At 46.5% G+C, this 21056-nt stretch overlaps 2 protein-coding genes across 9 annotated transcripts in view; one reads left to right on the plus strand and one right to left on the minus strand.

Moving 5' to 3' along the window:
* AFAP1L2 (actin filament associated protein 1 like 2) overlaps positions 1-11551 on the plus strand; it is a 216822-nt gene extending 205271 nt beyond the window's left edge. For all 8 annotated transcript variants that reach the window (XM_077454971.1, XM_077454975.1, XM_077454973.1 and 5 more), the window contains exon 19: positions 10625-11551. In XM_077454971.1, the coding sequence (XP_077311097.1) occupies positions 10625-10651 (27 nt within the window). In that variant the 3' untranslated portion in view covers positions 10652-11551. The remainder of the gene's footprint in view (positions 1-10624) is intronic.
* VWA2 (von Willebrand factor A domain containing 2) overlaps positions 11549-21056 on the minus strand; it is a 128310-nt gene continuing 118802 nt past the window's right edge. The window contains exon 15 of the mRNA XM_077454980.1: positions 11549-19263. Within this exon, the coding sequence (XP_077311106.1) occupies positions 19136-19263 (128 nt within the window). The 3' untranslated portion in view covers positions 11549-19135. The remainder of the gene's footprint in view (positions 19264-21056) is intronic.

Here is a 21056-nt window from a genome sequence, read left to right on the forward strand (position 1 = left end):
TTGTTAATTTACTAATCAGTAGTTAAAGTATAGCTGTCTACCAGGGCAAAATTTCCACTTCAGAATCGGACTTGCAAGGGACATAGTTGTAAAGATAAGAGAAGGTTCACACATCTCTGGAGTGGCTGAGGTCCGCATTTAAAAATAGGATTTCTTTTCTTACATCAGGGGACACAGAGTCATTGTACTTACTATGTGGGTTATAGGGCCACTGATAGGGTGTACCAGTGTCCATCACCTAAGGCAAGAAGTGTACTCCCTATATAACCCCTCCTACTACTGGGAGTCCTCAGTTTTTTCGCCAGTGTCTAAGGTGTTGTTCACGAGTAAAGATGTGCTGTGCTGAGCTCCACTGGAAGCAATCCTTGCTGAGGCTAGACATGGTGACCAGGTCCATTCAGATGTCCTTTCATGGGCTAAAGGAATGGTACCTGGGCCTTGTGTCCACAGAAACAAGGTTTTGCTTGCAAATGCTTCTCTTTTTAGAGAGCTGGACCCTGGGATCCAGTACTTTTTGGTATTAAGGTCATTAAGTTTTTACTGGCGGGGTGCTGGTGCAGGTCCAGGATTGTAGGTAACCCCTAGGTTCCCCTGTTCCTGAAGGTTTCAGAGCCCACCGTGAAGGGTGAAGATTGGGTTTATCTCAGCTAACTCTGCAGCGAGGAAAGTTAAAGAGGGATTCCACCAAAAAAAAAAAAATATTAAAAGCCAGCAGCTATAAATACTACAGCTGCTGACTTTTAATAAATGGACACTCACCTGTCCCGGGTTCCAGCGATGCCGGCAGCAGAGGCCGATCGATCGCTCGGCCCTCGGCTGCTGCCGCCACCATTCTAGGTGAGGGAATCAGGAAGTGAAGCGAATCGGCTTCACTTCCCGGTTCCCTACTGCGCATGCGCTTGTCGCGCCGCACAATAGGAAATCTCCGCGCTGTCACTGGGACCCGTGTGTGTCCCAGCAGACAGCGCGGCAGGGCAGGAAATGGCGTAGACTCCCACGGGAGTCTATGCCCGGAAGTGGGTGTAAATACCGGTCTTTGACAGGTATCTCCACCCCCCCTCCCCCCTGAAAGGTGTCAATTGTGACACCAGAGGGGGGGAGGGATCCGATCAGCGGAGGTTCCACTTTAGGGTGGAATCCCGCTTTAAGTGGAGATTTTCTTAAGAATTTCTCCTTTTAAGTTATAATATTGTCATGCTCATGTGTCACCACTGGAGGCTGTATTGAGCACTCACCGCCTGATGCTGGAAACAGCGCTGTATCAGAGGCCTCCATTTCTCCTCTGCTCTAGCTACAAGCAGATCCTCCAGTAAGAAAGTGGGGGTTCGGTTCTCCTCCTGCGCCCCCAATGTGTTTTTTTTCCCCCGCTTCGGGTGACTTGTATGCCAAAAGCATTTCTTAAAAAAATTTAAAAAAAGACAGCGGCCATGTCAGCTGTTTCACAAGGCGCCTGAGTCCGCCGCTCGCGTGGGAAGACACCTTGACGCCGGCCACACGTGGAGGAAGTTGTTAAAGCACTGTGGGTAGAGCTGCTGCTGGCTGTGAAGGGACACATGAGCAGGAGGTTGGCTGGATTCAGGTTTGGTGATACATTATACTTTACCAGGCTAGGTATTAATAGCGCTGGACTATAACCTAACAGTGTAAATTATTTTTCAGGTAGTGGCTCTGCTTTGTGCTTCAGGCTATGAGTGGTAAAGGGACCAGGAACTACTCTAAGGGTTCTAAAGGGTCAATGGTTTCACAACAAATGAAATTCATTTCCAATAGAATGCCATCCTCCTCTGAGAATGATGGGGCTGGTTAGATTGAGCCGTCAGCGGAAACTGTTGTTGCAGCTGCACTAGACACTTCAGTCCCTGTATATATCACACAAGAGTTTATTTATTTATTTTTTCTTCTACCATCTTTAATTTGTCAAAGAAGATTGATGCTCTCCATAGTAAGGTTCAAGGGGAAGACCCCAAGGGCAGCACCAGGGTCACAAGAGATCTTGGGGCAGAAAGCCCACAAAGCAGAATGCTAAAGCCTCCTTACGAAGGGGTGCCCCCGCTCGCTCAGTTGGGGGGAAGGCTCCTGTGATTCTCAAAGATCTGGCAGGAACAATGTCAAGACAGATGGGTGGCTTCTGCAGTTTCTCTAGGTTACAAACTAGAGTTCGCAGAGTTTCCGTCTCCTCGTTCTCTAAGGTCAAATGTTCCCAAGGATCCAGAGAAAAAGAAGTCTTTCTTTCTAGCTCTGGATAATCTATTATCCCAGTCGGTGCTATTAGAGGTTCCTTTAGTGGAACAGGGCACAGGTTTTTATTCAAACCTTTTCACGGTTCCAAAACCAAACGGAGAGGTAAGACCCATTCTAGATCTCAAAGATCCGTATCGGCACTTAAACATCCGATCCTTTTGCATGGAGTCAATCCGATCGTTTATTTGCATCCTGTCTTCTATCAATATCAAAAGATGCATATCTCCACGTGCCAATATTTCCCGCTCACCAGAAATTTCTGCGCTTCGAAATTGAAAATCATCATTTTCAGTTTGTGGCCCTGCCATTCGGTATATCCACAGCACCACGTGTTCTCCAAAATTAAGGGCTCAAGGCGTAACGACGCTAGCCTATTTAGATGATCTACTTTTAAAAGATCATTCAGTCTCTGGTCTAAACCAGAGTCTGGGCACAGCTGTAAACTACCTGGAATCTCTAGGTTGGATACTCAACCTAGAAAAATCGTCCTTAACCACTTCCCAACCGGCGCACGTCGATTTACATTGGCAGAATGGCACGAGCAGGCAAATTGGCGTACAGGTACACGTACATTTGTAATTGCCGCCCTGCCATCGCATGCGCGCCGGTCGGGACCCCCGTGAGTCCAGTCACGGGTCCCGCAGACTCGATCGCCGCGGGGATACCTGCGATTGTCTCGCGGGGAGATGCCGATGTAAACAGCATCTCCCCCGTTCTGCCTAGCAACAAGTGACACTGATCTCTGCGATTGGAGAAGAGATCAGCACTAACACACAGCCCAGCCCCCCACAGTTAGTAACATGCCCCTAGGACACACTCAACTCCTTCACTGCCAGTGTCATTTACACAGGAATCAGTGCATTTGTATAGCACTGATTGCTGTATAAATGACAGTGGTTCCAAAAATGTGTGCACGAGAAGCCATGCAGCCCAAAAAGAGGTGAATCATGTTATAGCTTGGGCAGAACACAACATTCCTTGCCTGTCAGCAATATTCATTCCAGGAATAGAGAATTGGCATGCGGACTACTTGAGTCGCCAACAATTATTTCCAGGGGAATTGTCTCTTCACCCCGATATCTTCCTAGTGATATGTCAGAAATGGGGTATTCCGGACGTGGACCTGTTCACGTCCAGATTAAACAACAAAGTCAGCAACTTTGTGTCGAGAACAAGGGATCCACTAGCATGCGGAACAGACGCATTAGTCTTCCCATGGGATCAGTTTTCACTGATCTACGAGTTTCCTCCAGTTCTGCTACTTCCACGCCATCTTCGCAGGATCAAGCAGGAACGAAAGGAGGTAATTCTGGTGGCCCAGTAGATCTTGGTTTGCTGAGATCACAAAGATGGCGGTAGGAGTCCCTTGGACTCTGCCATTATGGCCAGACCTTCTCGCATAAGGTCTGGTATTCCATCCTATCTTACAGGTGCTAAATTTAACGGTTTGGCTATTGAGACCCATTCTAAAGGATCTTGGGTTGTCTCATTCGGGAGCGTCTACCTTGATTAATACCAGGAATCCGGCTTCAAGAATCATTTACTATAGAGTCTGGAAAGCATATGTTTCTTGGTGTGGATCCAGGGGTTGGCACCCCAGGAAATGTCATAGGTAGGATCCTTGATTTCCTGCAAATGGAATTAGAAATTAAGTTGGACTTGAGTACTATCAAGGGCCAGATCTCAGCCTTGTCAGTATTTTTTTCAACGGCCTCTTGCTTCCCACTCTCTGGTGCGTAGCTTTCTTCAGGGGGTAACACGGATTAATCCCCCCATCAAGGGGCCTCTAAATCTTTGGGATTTACATTTGGCCATTTGAACCTTTATGGGAAATTCCCTTGGTTCTTTTGACTAAAAGCCTTTCTGGTTGCCATTTCTTCTGCTAGAAGAGTATCGGAACTAGCAGCTCTAGCTTGTAAAGAGCCACATTTGATCATGTATAGGGATAAGGTGGTTTTACATCCTCATCCTGAACTCCTACCAAACAGGTTTTCATTTAAACCAACATATTGTTCTTCCTTTCTGCCCAGAGCCTCTATCTAGGGAAGAAAAGGCACTACCTTCCCTTGATGTAGTAAGAGCGATCAGAGCTTGCGTCTTAAAGAAGAAAATTCCTCCTTTTCATGTGAAAGCACACCCAACCAGGCCGATTAGTGCCTCTTGGGTGGTGCATCATCAGGCATCTATGGCTCAGATCTGTAAGGCTGCAACTTGCTCTTCATACGTTTACCAGATTTTATCAGATCAATGCTAAAGGTCATGAGGATATTCCCTTTGGGCGCAGTGTTCTGCAGGCTGCAGTATGAGTCCTCTGGACTCCTTTTTTTTGTTGGGTCTCCCTCCCTTCAGTTGCCATTTGACATCCCATATAGTAAGTACAAGCGCTCTGTGTCCCCTGATGTAAAAAAAGAAAGCAGGATTTTTTTTATAACAGCTTACCAGTAAAATCCTTTTCTTTGATGTACATCAGGGGACACAGAGGTCCCTCCCTTCTTGGTATACACTTGTATTGCTTGGCTACAAAACTGAGGACTCCCAGTAGTAGGAGGGGTTATATATATATATATATATATATATATATATATATATATATATATATATATATATATATATATATATATATATATATATATATATATATATATATATATATATATATATATATATATAGGGAGTACACTTCTTGCCTTAGGGCATGCCAGTGTCCATCACCTATCAGTGGCCCTATAACCCACATAGTAAGTACTATGGCTCTGTGTCAAAGGATTTTACAGGTAAGCTGTTATAAAAAATCCTGTTTTTTGTCCTCACCGTAAAATCCTTTTCTCTGAAGTTCACTGACTGACACAGCTCCAGTAATCTTGACTGTAGGGTTATTGCGCCACATTCAGGAGAGGACTAGGCAGAACATGTAATATATGTGAAAAACAACACAACATTACAGTTCCACCCAGGGGGCAATCCCTCTGGTAATAACCCCTCAGCCTGCTTCCTGCAGCTCAGTACGTCAACAAGCAGTATAACGTAAACCAATAGGAGGGTGCTATGTCAGTCAATGAACTTCAGAGAAAAGGATTTTACGGTGACTACAAAAATCCTATTTCTCTTTCATTCATTGACGGACACAGCTCCAGTAATCTTGACCGTAGGGACATCCCCAAGCAGTGTCATAACGAGGGGTGGGAACAGCAACATAACTTCACCCAAAACCAGCGGTGCTTCCGAACAGGGGAGTCACCACCTGAACTTGCAGTCAACAAATGCAGCAAGGTACATTAATATTCAAAAGGTAACTTTTTTTTTCTTAACAGAAGAAAGAGTATAAAATTGCAACATTACACGAATGTCTGCAAAACTTTGCGGCCAAAGCAGGCATCAGACGATACGCTTAAATCCACTTTGTAGAACTTTGTAAAGGTTTGAACGGACAACCAAGTCGCCGCCTTACACACTTCAGCGACTGACGCTTGATGTCGAAAAGCCCAAGAGGTCCCAATTGCCCTGGTGGAATGGGCAGTGACAGGAAAGGGGGGCACCTGCCCCTTCAAGGCGTAATCCTGGACCACAATCTGTCTGATCCACCTGGAAATGGTGGCTGACAAGACCGCCATCCCTTTTTACGGACCAGCTAATGAAATTAACAGAGAGTCTGACTTACGGAAGGGAGCTGTGGCAGACAGATATACCCTTAGAGCCCGGACCACGTCTAGGGAATGGAGGGCCACCTCCTTAGGATGTGTCAGTTTAGGACACAGAGATGGTAACACAATGCCTTAATTGAGGTGAAAAGCCAAAACCATCTTCGGTAGAAAAGAAAGCTGTGGACGTACCACCACCTTATCCCTGTGGATAACCAGATAGGGCGACTTGCAAGACAAAGCCACCAATGTAATGGCCACTAGGAAGACCGCTTTCTGAGAAAGAGTCAACGAGGGAATTTCCCTGATGTTCTCAAACGGTGGTTTCTTAAGCGCCGATACCACCAGGTTCAGATCCTGCGGGGGCAAGGGTGGACTCATTGGAGGGACTACATGCCGGACTCCTTGTACAAAGGTGCTCACTAGAGAGTGAGACGCCAGGGGTCGCTGGGAAAAAAACAGCCAAAGCTGATATCTGTCCCTTAATGGTACTTAAAGCCAGTTTCTGGTCTACTCCTTGCTGTAGGAACAGCAGGATCCTGGAAATGGAATAGGTGCACGGATGCCACCCCATCTCCTCACACATGGAGATATAAGCCTTCCATGTATGATGGTATATCTTTCGAAAAGAAGATTTCTATGCACTCAACATAGTTGAAATCACAGAGTCAGACAGGCCTCGGTTCTTATCACCTGGCTCTCAATAGCCATGTTAAAACCAGAGATGGTAAAGCAGGATGGAGAATCAGACCTTGAGACAGAAGGTCTTCTCGCATCGTTAGCTGCCAGGGAATGTCCGCAACCAGGTGTACTAGGTCGGCGTACCAGGGACGCGGAGGCCAATCTGGGGCAATCGGTATCACGTAATCCCCTCGGCCTCCACTCTGCAGAGCAGACATGGTAACAGGTTTAGTGGAGGAAAGGCGTAGATCAGTTGGTACTGATCCCATGGAGCCACCAACGGGCCTGATGCGTCCGCCCAAGGATTTCTTGTCCTGCATAGGAACCTCAGCACCTTCCCATTGAGTTGAGAGGCCAGGAGATCCACGTCTGGTGTGCCCCATCGCAGACACAGAAGCCTGAACACCTCCGGATACGACAATTCTCCTGGGTCCAGCATCTGGCGACTTAGATAGTCCACCTGCCAGTTTTCTACTCCCAGGATGTAAATGGCCGTCACATGTCGCTCTGTCCACCGAAGGATGTGAGCGACCTCCCGTGCTGCAGCCAAGCTTCTTGTTCTTCCTTGATGGTTGACGTATGCCACCGCCCTGGCGTTGTCTGACTGGATCCCGATCAGACGCCCTCTTAGTCTCATCGACCATGTGGAGAGGCATAGCCTGATCGCTTGGAGCTCGAGCACATTTATCAGCAACTTGGACCCCTCCCCCAACCAGAGGCCCTAGGTCGACTGTACTCCCCAGTACTCCACTCCAGTCGGTAAGGCTGGCGTCTGTTGTAATCACTGTACAATGTAGAGGTAGTAAGGACTTCCCAAACCGAAGTGCTGGGGATCTCAGCCACCAGAGCAGGGAGTCCCTGACTGACTGGCTCACCTGAATCTGCCGATCCAGAGATAACAGAGATTTGTCCTGTTTTGTCAATATCTCCTTTTGAAAGACTCTGGTGTGAAACTGGGCGTACAGTATCGCCTCGAAGGAGGCCACCATGAGGTCCAGGACTGGCATGCAGAAGCGCAGTGACAACCACCTGCGGTTCATTAACAGCTTCACTGTGGCTCTGAGAGTCTGCAGTTTGGAAGCGAGAGTGTTTCTCCCTTCAGACAGAGTCCAGCAGTAAGCTTAGGTACTCCAGGCGCTGAGTCGGCACAAGCACCGACTTCTTTAGGCTCAACAAGGGTTTGCATGGCGATCGCCACATCCTCTAATTATGTGATGGAAGCTGCTTCTCAGGAGGAGATCATCTAGGTAACCCACGATTGTGATCTTGCCTTGTCGCAACAACGGCAGAAGTCTCTTTTGAGCGGAAAATGAGGGCCCTTGCCTACGGCGTGCCTCCTTACTCTTCCTGGCCTGTGGGAGCAAGGTGCTCTTCCCAACTGTGACATTCTTAATAATGTCATCCAACAAGGTTCCAAATAGCCGCTCACCAAGGAAGGGTAGATCCGTCAAGGCTTTTTTAGATGCCTGGTCCCCAGACCAGCATTTTAGCCAAATCAGGTGCCACAGCACCACTGCTGATTCTGAGGCCCTGGAGAACAAAGGAAGCGTATCCAGGGCCACGTCACAAACGAACTTAAGGCCATGCACTAACTGGTCTGCTAGTGCCATGCAGACAGGAGTAGCCTGCTGCTTCTCAAATTCATGGTGCAAAAGTTTTGCCCATTCAGTGTATGACACTAGTGCTGTGGCCAGTACTGGTCGTATTGCTGACCCCAAACCGTAAACAAGGAACGAGCCACTGCCTCGGCCTTCCTGTCGGTAGGGTCCTTAAATGTAGGAATCCCCTCTACCGGGATCGTGGTTACTTTATTTAACCTGGATATTGGGGGGTCCACGCCCAGGGGAGCCGACCATTTTTTAAGAAGGCTCTCCTCAAAAGGAGTATCGCACCGCCATTGTTTTGGGGACCGAGAAGGTCTGCTATGGGCTTCTCCATTCCTTGTTTATGAACTTATTGAAATAAGTCAGATACAGAAACACCTTAGGTGTATGGGCTGGCTTACGGGACCCACAAGGGACCACTAATTCAGCAGAGGATCCTGCTGTATCCTGAATTTTCAGGGCATCAGCTGTGATGAGTGCCCCAACTAGCGCTTTGTCTTGCGTGGACCCAGACGGGGGAATCATCCTCACTGTCCGATCGGTCCTGGTCAGCATCATCTGACACAGAGCAGGGGTCGACCGTTGCTGCGGGGCCCAAGTCTGCGTCAGAGCTCTCCCCTGAAGATGGTGGGGGGTGGGTGCAGGGGCTGCTTTTTCCAAACTTTGTGACCGCACACCACCTCCACCCTGGCAACCAAGGTTTCAAGGACCGCCGACAAAGCATCCAAAGGCACTGCACTGTGTGCAGATGAGCCGGTTGCAATTGCAGGGAGCTCTGGACCCCCACCGCAGGACTCACCACCCCGACCAAGTGCTGTGCCGTTCTGTTACAGGTGTTTGCTTCCAGTATCAGCTCCCAGGTGTCCTGAGCAAAACGGACCAGCACTGCGGATAAAAACCACGCTGAGCTACAACAAAATGGCCACCCTGTATAAGGGACAACCACAGGGAAAATGTCCGTCATACTTTGGGAAAATGGCCCCAGACCATGCTTTCCACCGAGACACACAGAAAATGGGCGACTGTACACAGTGAATGAACAGAGATAATGGTGGCAGAACAGCGCTATGGTGACAGCACATGCAGAGCCTCCAGACACCCAGCGCAGCCCCCAACTAAGGTCAGAGCCCCCCAAAGGAACCCTGGCTCAGGTACACACACCGCTCAGCAGCCCAGCCATGCAGCATCCCCCATGGGGGGATAGGGACAGGGGGGAGAGAACAGAGGGACCCCCTAATCGACCTCCCAGGGAATGCCCAGCTGCTCAATCCCGCCGAGGCAGGAAGAGCTGTACTTACCATCTGGACGAGCTGGGTACATCCCATCATGGACCCACTCCCGAGCAGTACGGGGTGGCTGCTGACCACGGTACACTGTGACAGACATCGGTAGTCCGGTCATATGTGTGACCCGAAGCTTTGCGCTCACCGGCCTCCCCTGGAGCCTGAGGGGCATGGCGTGGCCGACCCAGAGCGTAGCTAGAGTCTGCACATGCTCGATGGCCAGGCTGGGGAGACTACAAGGATCTAGGTTATCCAACCTGTCACCCAGCCGGCTGTTGATAGCAGATCACAGGATCTTAAAATCTTGCGCAAAAGGCAAAAATCCAGAAAATTTCCAGGACCGATGGTCCCGCAGGGAGCCTAGGCCATTCTTCACTAGGCAGAAAAAAACTGAGCTGCAGGAAGCAGGCTGAGGGGTTATTACCAGAGGGACCGCCCCCTAGGCGGAACTGTAAAGTTCTGTTTTTTACATGTATTACATGTTCTGCCTAGTCCTCTCCAGAAGGTGGCGTAATAACCCTACCGTCAAGATTACTCGAGCTGTGTCCGCCAATTAACGAAAGAGAAAAGGGTCCGGTGCAACTTTGGTTCTGATTCAGGCAAAAATTCGGACACGATTCTAAATGGTGAACAGGGACGCGCTGGACCGTAGTCGCAGCATATGAGAACCCAGCCTTACAGTGGTGTCAAGGGTGCATGCACATTTATCTCACAGAAGCTAAATGTGGGGATTCTACGCTATTAACATAGATTTTATATGTGGACTTTTATGAATTTATTTCTGTATCTTTATAGCGCTGCACTCCTTATACTTTTTGGCATTGTGCCTTTGCATCTGGAAATTGCCGTTTCATATTTGATTGAGAACAGGCCGTGTCGGTACACTACAGCTGCAGGAATACATCTCAGGTCTTCACAGCTTTAAATGTACTCGGACCATTATACAAAGTGCAACAACTCCAAGCAACCTTATTTAGGATTAGTATAGTCACGATAGTGAAAGCAGAATATTTATAGTGTTATTCATAAACACAGTAATCCACAATAACCAGTAATATACATATTAAATTGTGTTGTAACTGTCTGCCCTCATGTTGTAAAGCGCTTTGCAAACTGTTGGCGCTATATAAATCCTGTATAATAATAATACATGTATTTTTTTTTTTTTTTTTTTTAGGAATGGGAGAAGAAAGGAGCCAGCTAGAATTACAACACAATATTCTAAATGGACTAAGACTCTTGTGTCTGATTGTCATTTAATTTATGGGATGTCAGAGACTTTTCACTTTGTGGTGAACAGACCTCCAGCGAGGGGGGCCTCTTTTTACATTGCACATGTTGGTGCTCCAAGGGACCAAAGCCAAGACATTTGCCACTTGTCCCCCCCTCCTGTGGCAGTAGCAACCTCTTCTGGGAAAATAGGCTGAATGAAGCCCCAGAGTTGTATCCGTAGTGGACTTCCCCACTGTTTTAGCACATTTAGTCCATGTCTGGGCATTCGGGCATCTGGAATGTATTTTTACGATAGAGCAATATTCCCATGAAACATGGTGAAACCGTTAATAAAAAACTTTTGCTATGCCCGAGTTGGAGAATCCAGTTAACCTACATGAATGGAAGCAAGCAAAAACTTCTTTGATATTTTATGTCGCCACTTAACTCACATTTTATGATCTATTTTAATAAAGTGCCCCGCACAGGACTTTACAATATATAACAAGACTTTTTTTTGTGAATAAGGTGGACTGACCTCAACATTTTTTGCTGCGAAGCCATGACAGATCACATTGTGAGGTTATCAATAGAGGAAGCCTCGCAGATAATACTTTTAAATGAATGAAAACCGACTTTTTATACAAGACGTACAATCAGTAAAAACTGACAATCGTGGAGTAGATAAGGCACACAGACTACAGACGAAATATAGAAGAGAATTGGGACACTGTGCTCAATAATTCTTCACAAACACCAAACTGCGTCCAGGACTGAGGACCAGCCATGCACAGCTTCCCTCATATTCTGTCAGAAGAAGTTTGTGTTCACAAAGTATTTGACAGTATTTTATAAATCTTAAAGGAAAAATTAAATATAAGTCTATAAATCAGTGTGATGTTTTAATTTATTTTTTTCTTTGCATGGAGAAAATTTACACTTTGAAATTCCAGTAGACCTTTCAGGAGGAGGGATACCATTACTGTAACATATCTCTGTCTAGACTCACTTCAAGTGGCCGTCCCAAAATATTCTGTCCCTTGTGCAATTACTCTAGGGAGAATGGGTGAAAACATTGATAGGAATATGGAGGAGAGAGTTAAGGGAGGATGACTGCATGAGAAAACGAGAGGCAAGGAAAGATGGAGACATGAGAAAACAGGAGGAAGGAAAGAATTGAGGGAGGACAGAGATGTTTGGGAACCAAGAAGATGTGAGAAAACAAGAGGATGACGACAGAACGCAATGAGGGAGGACATAGACGTGAAAGAATCGAGGAAACAGGTGAGGGAGACCAGAGATGGGAGCAGTGGCGGCTGTTTTTTTTTGTGTGTGCATACACCACCCATCCTCCCTCCTGTCAGACTGCCCCGAACTAACCCCATCAATGGTGTGGGCAGTGTTTCCTGCCGGGCGATGGCTTCTCTTGTGTCTCCTCCCTCCTCCTCGGCCAATAGGATTGCTCCTCCTTTCGGCCAATCAGCAAACAGGTCTCAAGACCCATTTCCTGATTTGCCGGGAGGAGAATCAGTGTGACAATAGCGAATATTCATTGGCCTATTAGAGCCTCATGCTTCAAAAAAAGAAACTCCATTGGAATCCATGCATCTGGCGCCCTGTATGTAAATTAGGGGGCCAGACGCATGGATGGGGGCAGTGCCGCTGCACCCTTGATTATGAGCCGCCACTGGATGAGAGCCAATGAGACAGGTGAGGGAGGACAGAGATGTGAGAAAACAGAGGAGGCAGGGGAGGATGGAGACGTTGAAGGATTGAGAAGACAGGTGAGGGAAGACAGAGATGGGAGAGAGTCAAAGAGACAGGACAGGGATCTGAGAGGACAGAGGAGACGGATGTGGGAGGACAGACATGAGGGAAGAACAGAAATTAAGTCATACTAAGACCTAACAGAATATAAGTGACAGGTGAGGAAGAGTAGGGGTGAGGGAGGACAGAAACATGGTAGAACAGGGGAGACACGTGAAGAAGGGCATAGATGCAGGAGGAAGGGCATAGATGAGGAAGGAGGATGGAGACAGGTGAAGGACGACGATGAGGAAGGATGGAAGCAAAAGAGAACTTAGGAGGCAGATGAAGAAGGCCAGAAACCTGAGAGGCGAGAGAGATCATAGAGTCGGGAAGATGGAGATGAGAGTCGGGACAAAAGTTGTTCCTACCATTTCATTTTCGCACAATTATCACAGCATCATAAGTAATTATAAATGACAATATACACACACTTTTCCATCTTAGAAAAACACTTTACAGTCTATATTAACAAATATACAAATATATTTTAAATATGTAGACAAAATGTATACTTCTACAAATGACATTATAAATACACTATAAAAAAGTTTACATTAAATAGGTGCTACAAACATTATGTAACAAGAAAGATATACTGTGTTTAAACTGGCCATATGTAATTCAGCATATGAAGTAGGCATTTAATGTGAAATACTTTTTAAACAATTGATAATGTAAAACTCTGCATTTCAAGGTCAAATGCTGCACAGCTGGACCAAAAAGGCCTTGTCCTAATTTCATATTTCTGAATTTGTACAACTGCTGTGGCCATTAAGAGGGGCTCCCACTATCCATGTGCTGAGTTTCCAGGTATACACAACTTATGAGCCCATTATAAGGGTTTCTCACCATCCCTGCCTTAAGTTCCCCAGTCCGCACATTTGCTGTGTCCATTATGATGGATTCCCACCAGCCTTTCTAGATTGTTACATTATGAAGAACTCAGCAGGAGGAGGGATAAGGCCTCAAGGTGGACAGGAACAGATCCAGGCAATATAGCGGAAAATCCAACTGCAAGAAATTCAACAAGCTTGTGCATGACTCAAGACTCCACCTTTACTAAAATTAAACCATCTTTGTCCCTCAATGGAAAAGGTTTCACGGTAAGTACAAAGGAATTCAGAAATATGCAAGTTAAATTTCAAAAGGAGTCCAACTAAAGGGTGGGCAACAGCCAATGACAGACCCAAGGAAGATTTGGGAACATCTGGAAGAGCAATGCCAAAACTGGCACACAATAAAATACAGCAGATCAACCTGGTGCTCCAGACCAGGACAGAAGAGATCACCACCAACGGGAATGATACTACTTAAAGCACACTGAGCTTAAACCAGAAAGAGGTTACAAGAACCAATATACCAACGGGAACAATGCAATTACCTGAGAAGGAAAAATCTAGACCAACAACGTAATGTGGTCAACAGAAAAAACACATGGGAAAAATGTCCTGGAAACACAGGCGCCCACAGGGAAACTTTGACAAAGAGAAGATCAGCTGGTCACCACCAGAAGGTCCAAGCCTTAAAAACCTAACCCTTAAGATTCAGGGAAGGGAGGTTCCATGAAAAGAAAGGGTTGCCTGGTCAGAAAACCAATCTTGGAACAAGAGATCATAGGAAGTGAGACCTTACAGCAGAATATACTAAAGGGATAGTTAAAAGTATACCAACCATGAAATCAGTCTGACCGAAGAAGAGGTAGGAGAAGCGATGGACATCTGTACAAGGGTAGGCAGGGATAAAGGTATACTGTAGCCCCAGGCTGATGCATGTGAATGGAACCTATCCACTCTGGGGTCTAGCATAGAACTCCGCAAATCCTGCCTAAGCTTAGCACATGGTTCTAAAGCCCCATACACACTATCAGATTTTCTGCTGATTTTTTTTCTTCAGATTTACCAAAACCATGTAGTAGAAGGGCCTGCCTGATTACATACACATTGGAACTCCTAAGGTTTGACCTCATATTATATGGTTTTGGTAAATCTGATGGAAGAAATCAGCAGAAAATCTGATAGTGTGTATGAGGCTTAAGCAGCCACAGAGTCACCCTGGACTAGTAATGCACCCTCAGCCTTGGAGCAAGAAGCAGAAATCTTAGTCACAATGCTCAGACGATTCACCTGATTAGGAACAGAAATAAGGAATCTGAAGGGCCTTCCTCATAAGACTGGATCAGCCTCAGAAGGACCTATCTCCCAAAGCTCAGGTCCCATTAGGGCCTCTGGATGTACTCTATTCCCTACAGTGGATAGCCGCAACAGGATCCCAGCATGTTCTGTCTACAGACAATCCAGGGATCCACCCCGAGGTGTAAAATTCCTGCTATGCAGGAGATGAGGAGTACCAAGTTGCAGAAACCTCATCTTACAGTATCCACCAGTTGAGGAAAGTCAGCGATTCATTGTCTCTAAGGCTGCTTTCACACTGGGGCGGGAGCGGCGTCGGCGGTAAAGCGCCGCTATTTTTAGTGGCGCTTTACCGTCGTTTTAGCGGTCTGCGGGCGCTAGCGGGGTGGTTTTAACCCCCGCTAGCGGCCGAAAAAGGGTTAAACCCGCCCGCAAATCGCCGCTGCAGCGGCGCTTTGCCGGCGGTATTGCCGCGGTGTCCCATTGATTTCAATGGGTAGGAGCGGTATAGGAGCGGTGAATAAACCGCTCCTTCACCGCTCCAAAGATGCGGCTAGCAGGACTTTTTTCACCGTCCTGCCAGCGCATCGCTCCAGTGTGAAAGCCCTCTGGCTTTCACACTGGAGGGAAAGGGGCCGGTTTTTTTTAGGCGCTATTTTTAGCGCTGTAACGCCTGAATACCGCCCCAGTGTGAAAGCAGCCTAAGTGCAGTCTAGTGTAACACCCTGTGTCATCCAGTGTAGAGGGATCAGGCCACTTGACCTGTCACAGGGCAAAACTGACAAATCTTCCCAGAAACGAAGGTCCTGCAATACTTAAGTGAAGCCCAGAGGTGACCGCCTCACAGTGAGATCCTACAAAAAAGCAGGGACCGTCTGTTCTAGGGGAACCACACTAATATCACAGGTATGTGGACATTTCAGCAAGCAGAGCTCATACTCCCAAAGACACTGAGGAGTTGTGCCAGGGATGTCTTGGTCCATAGAGACCAACTGGATGTCTCACTCCAATTGCAGGTCCCCTGAAACAAAAGGGGAAACTGGAGAAGACAGAGTCAACAAAAGGAGGAATTTCCCTCAACAACCTACAGCCCTGAGAGGGGAAGAAGAGGGATTTCCCATGACAGGCAAGAAAAAAACCAATAGCCCACACAGTGTATATTTCTTTAGGGTTTGAGCTGAACAGCCTCGCCTCTTTGTGATCAACAGTTTGCAAGTTCATGCATCAGTGAAGCTCAATCCAGCTGAAGCCTACAGGCGTTAGGCCCTTCAGAAATGTTTGCTCCACAAGAGTCCAAAAAAAACAACTCTTAGGGGAAGATCGTCTGAGCATTCCACAGTATGGATGCCAGGAAAAATGCTGAGGTAGATAAGGTCCAGTGCTTCAAGAAATAGCAATTACCACTGAGGGGACAGGGCCTGACTAGGGAAGGAGCAGAGTTACCTGTTCCTGGCTAACCCCGCAGGTAAAGGGGTCGATTAGGGGGAGCGTGACCTGGAGCAGCATGAGGTAGGACACTAGTGACCCGAGCTCCGCCGGCTGAATATCCTGGACCGCTCATCCTTGGGTCCTACTCGCTGCCGGGGGCCCAACTTCCATTGCCACTACAACAGGTATCTCCCATGTCTGCACCAAAAAGAGCAACAGACACGTCGGATAAGCTCGATAAATATAGTCAGCAAGACAATGGCCACCCCCCTCCCCTGACAAGATGGTGGCACCATGCCGGGGGTGGGGGCATCCACAGGAGCAGGCGCAGCGAAGGTGCTGGAGGCTATCACAGTTTGCCAAGAAGCCGTCACAGCTTGCCAAACAACACTTGCAGCCAGAATTGAGGAGGTTAAAAGTGACATCTCCCTGGTGAGACAGGGCTTCCAGAAACTGAAGGAGGCGGATACAGATGCAGAGACCCGTCTGAGAAATGTGGAGGATTCCCCCTCCCCCAAACATAGATGCCATGCAGCTGCAGGTTAACCAACTCCTGCAGAAACAAGATGACATCGAGAACAGACTCTGCTGCTGCAATCTTAGATTCACTGGCCTGCCTGAGGGGGTCGAGGGATCCCCACATTCCTTGAAAGACTGCTCTGTGACACATACGGTGAAGAGGCGTTTTCCCCCAAGTTTGTCTAAAAAGCGCACCGTACGTCTGGGAGACCGCCACCGGCCGGTGCACCACCTTGCACTTTTATTGCAAAATTCCTCAACTGCAGGGACAGAGACAATATTCTACGATTAAGCAGAGAGAAAGGGAATATTCCTTTTGGAAACAAGATGATTGCAGTCTTTCCGCATGAGTACAGCGCCAACGTAAGACCTTCGTGGAAGCCAAAAGTTGCCTTTGCATCAAACACAAAATATGCAATGCTGTTCCCTGCACGTCTTTGAGTGGAGGGAGGAGAGTATTTTATTTAAGATCCTGATGCGGAAATTGTCTGCCTTGAACATAGAGAAGCACCCAGATAAGTAACAAATGTGATTTACCCTCTTTTTTCTCATGCCCTGATTCCCACCCGACTCCTTTCACAATAAAGGAGAAGCTGACTGCTCTCTGATATTGTTGCCTGATATCTTCTCCCCTGGGACACAGAAACACTTGGTACTTAAACTGAAAGTCTGCAGACATACACTCTGCAAATATTCCCTCAACGCTCCCCCCCTGGTGTCACATTTGGCACCTTTCAGAGGGAGCAGATACCTGTATAATCCAGGTATTTGCTTCCACTTCTGGGCATAGATCACTGCAGGCTCCGCTGTTATCTACGCCATGTCCAGCCCCTCCTCTGCTGTCTTCTGGGAGACACACAGGTCCCAGAAGACCTCAGGGACCAGTGATGATGCACAGGAGGGAACCAGGATGTGAAGCCGCAAGGCTTCACTTCCTGATTCCCTTACTGAAGATGGCAGTGTTGCCACCCAAGAGCCAAGGGACAGATCGGCTTCAGGGGTGAGGAAATTGGGGGTGCCCTGGACAGGTAAATGTACACATTTTAAAAGTCAGCAGCAGCAGTATTTGTAGCTGCTAACTTTAAAAAAAAAAGAATTTCGGCGGAACTCTGCTTTAACGCTCTTTTCACAGGTTGGACGTTGTTTATTAACGGTTGGCAGCTTGGGTGAAATGCCCACACCAGTTGGGGATAGTGCGTGGAGGGGATTCAAGTTCTAAGTTGCTACGAGACACACTAATGTACGATGTTCAGGTTTGATATACATGGTACAATGGCAGACCTGCTATATTGTTAAACATTCTCTCTTCACGAATCACTCACGCATTTACTTGCTTGGTGGCTACCGATGCTTCAGTGCAACCGGCCTTACTCACCGAGTATTCAGGGATAGGGTCACACAGATACAAAAAAAAAAAGCATCACAATGCAGTGCCCAGGGCCCAAAGGTTACATTTCAGGCCAGCACCATTTTTTCCAGATGAGAGGTGTCCAGGTTCTGCCCCTGAAGCTAGTGCTGAAGAAATGCCTATACAGATACCTGCTATACAGTGACTAGCTCAAGCATTGTGTAGCAAGGAATCTTGATTGGTCATTGAGGAAGAAATACCACAAATGTGAAGATGACTAACAAAACATAGACAGACCTCTTGTTCAACAGAGCTGAAGGAAAGATGTCAAGCCGCCTAGGACACTTAAAAAAAAAAAAAAAACAAACAAAAAAAACTGGAGGCATGCTGTGAAGAGTAGGGGTTATAAGGGGGCTGGCTTACCATTTTGTATTTGTTGTATAGAACTCAGCTGTTTCGGAATTACTTTGTCACTCAATGGACAAGAAAGATATAACTTTTGTTATCACAAAACTTTTACATGAACCAAACAGCAGTCTGTATTCAGAAGTCTATTAAAGAGAACTACTGCTAGCTCAGATTATGCAAGAGGGTAAAATGCCTATGATTATACAGCAATAGTGCAGGCTTACTTTATATTTATGCATTACATACTTTGGTTCTTCAGCCTGAGTCAGTGATCGACTGAAGTATAGAGCTGCTTGAGCTCACGCATTTGCTCTATGGACTATTATTTAACATGGTTATTCCTCCTCAGAAACTGGGAGACAGTGGGACCAATTTACTAAAGGAGTAGAGGTTGATCACTAGTACAGAGAATATTTACTCAGCTTAGTATATACATTAAAGCTGTGTTTACTTTGAATACCCAAATCAGGTGCAAGAAAAATTAGAGAGAAAAAAACAAAACAAAAAACCCCCCAAAAAACAGGATTTACTTTTTGCACATGATTGTTAGGCGTAAGCTCTCTTTTTGACTTCAAGAAAATGTAATTCTGACTAATTCACACATTCAGTGAAGACTGGTTCTCTTTAGTGTAGGAAATTTGACAGATGTAAAAAGTGAAGGCCGGTTTTGCTGCCCTCTATAGTTGATCAACAGCATTACACCAGACCTGATTTCATCCACACAGAGCACGCAAAATGCCTTATGGTTTGTTCTAAGAGTGAAAACCTAGTTTTGGCTGCTGAGTGTCCCAGCCCAGACACTTTAGATGGTCCCTGGTCTCTTCATCCAGTTTAGTTAATGTGTCCTTCCAGAAGACTTCCTGCTGGACAGGGATTTGAGCCTGCGATGTGATGCAGAGGAGTGCCTTTGACGACGACTCTTGATTAGCGGTAGTGGCCAGGCACTGTCACCTCTAACTATTTCTAAAGAATAAATACAGAAATTATTAATATTCCTTTCTTCTGTTAGAAAAACATGTCATAATGCTTGCAATATTTTACATAACATCTTTCACTTTTCATCATGCTATTTAGAGTTCTCCCCTAGCTTTCCCCTGCCCATTCCTGAGCCTACCTATTGGTCACAGATGCAGCCCATTAAGTTTATAGTGAACTCCAGAATAAGCAAATATGGCCTAAAAATAAGAGTGATATATATTCTTGAATCTTGGAGAATTGTGTATTTTTTCAGAACTGTGCAGTAATCCAGTGCGAGACTTTTCCTGTAATAAGGACCGCTGGTCACTGCTGCTCTTTCCCTGTTCAGGGTGGCTGGTCAGTTCTCAGCCCCCTCCTGTCGTTTTCTGCAGGTAGCCTATAGTAGGTGGGGCCTGCTGAGCCCCTCCCATAGCTCTGCTCTCTGCGCAGGCTATGTACAGCACCGTGAGGATGTCACTGCTACAATCAAGGTAATATCTGGGTTTTCAAAGGTACAGTGGGGCAAAAAAAGTATTTAGTCAGCCACCAATTGTGCAAGTTATCCCACTTAAAAAGATGAGAGAGGCCTGTAATTGTCACCATAGGTATACCTCAACTATGAAAGACAAAATGTGGAAACAAATCCAGACAATCACATTGTCTGATTTTTGAAAGAATTTATTTGCAAATTATGGTGGAAAATAAGTGTTTTGTCAAAATCAAAAGTTCATCTCAATACTTATATATCCTTTGTTGGCAATGACAGAAGTCAAACATTTTCTGTAAGTCTTCACAAGGCTGTCACACACTGTTGCTGGTATGTTGGCCCATTCCTCCATGCAGATCTCCTCTAGAGCAGTGATGTTTTGGGGCTGTCGCTGGGGCAACACGGACTTTCAACTCCCTCAAAAGGTTTTCTATGGGGTTGAGATCTGGAGACAGGCTAGGCTACTCCAGGACCTTGAAATGCTTCTTACGAAGCCACTACTTTGCCCGGGCGTGTATTTGAGATCACTGTCATGCTGAAAGACCCAGCCAAATTTCATCTTCAATGCCCTTGCTGATGGGAGGTGGTTTGCACTCAAAATCTCACGATACATGGCCCCATTCATTCTTTCATGTACACAGATCAGTCGTCCTGTTCCTTTTGCAGAGAAAATAGGATTTTTGTACTCACCGTAAAATCCTTTTCTCTGTAATTCACTGACTGACACAGCTCCTCTCCCTAACTAAATGGGTTGTATAGCCTGCCATTAGGAGAACTAGGCAAAATTGTTACACAATACACAGAACTTTTAGTCCCGCCCCAGGGAGGCGGACCCTGTGCTATCAACCCTCCTCACTGCTCCCAGCAGATCCAGTACGTCAACAAGCAGTATAAACGTAGAGAAAAGGAGGGGTGGGTGCTGTGTCGGTCGGTGAATTACAGAGAAAAGGATTTTACGGCGAGTACAAAAATCCTATTTTCTCTTATATTCACCGACTGACAGCTCCTCTCTGTAACTAAATGGGACGTCCCCAAGCAGTGCCAAACGAGGGGTGGGAAAAAACAGCATAAAAACTTCATCCACCATGGCAAGTGGGAACTAGTGAAACTAAACCCACAAAAAAACAGCAGTGTGTGGAAAACTCCACCATATAACCGGGCATCCTCAACAGGAGTGATCCCCCAGACTGCAACATTGCGGAGGTAATGCAACAGTACGTTAACAAAAAACAGTACTACTTTTTTATAAAAAAAAAAAACAGGAAAAAACTCAATTGCAACTACACGGCCGCCTGCAAAACTTTGCGGCCAA

This window comes from Lithobates pipiens, unplaced genomic scaffold (genome assembly GCF_037356315.1).
Source record: "Lithobates pipiens isolate NorthernLeopardFrog02 unplaced genomic scaffold, aLitPip1_a1.2 Scaffold_25, whole genome shotgun sequence".
Taxonomy (NCBI): Eukaryota; Metazoa; Chordata; class Amphibia; order Anura; family Ranidae; genus Lithobates; species Lithobates pipiens.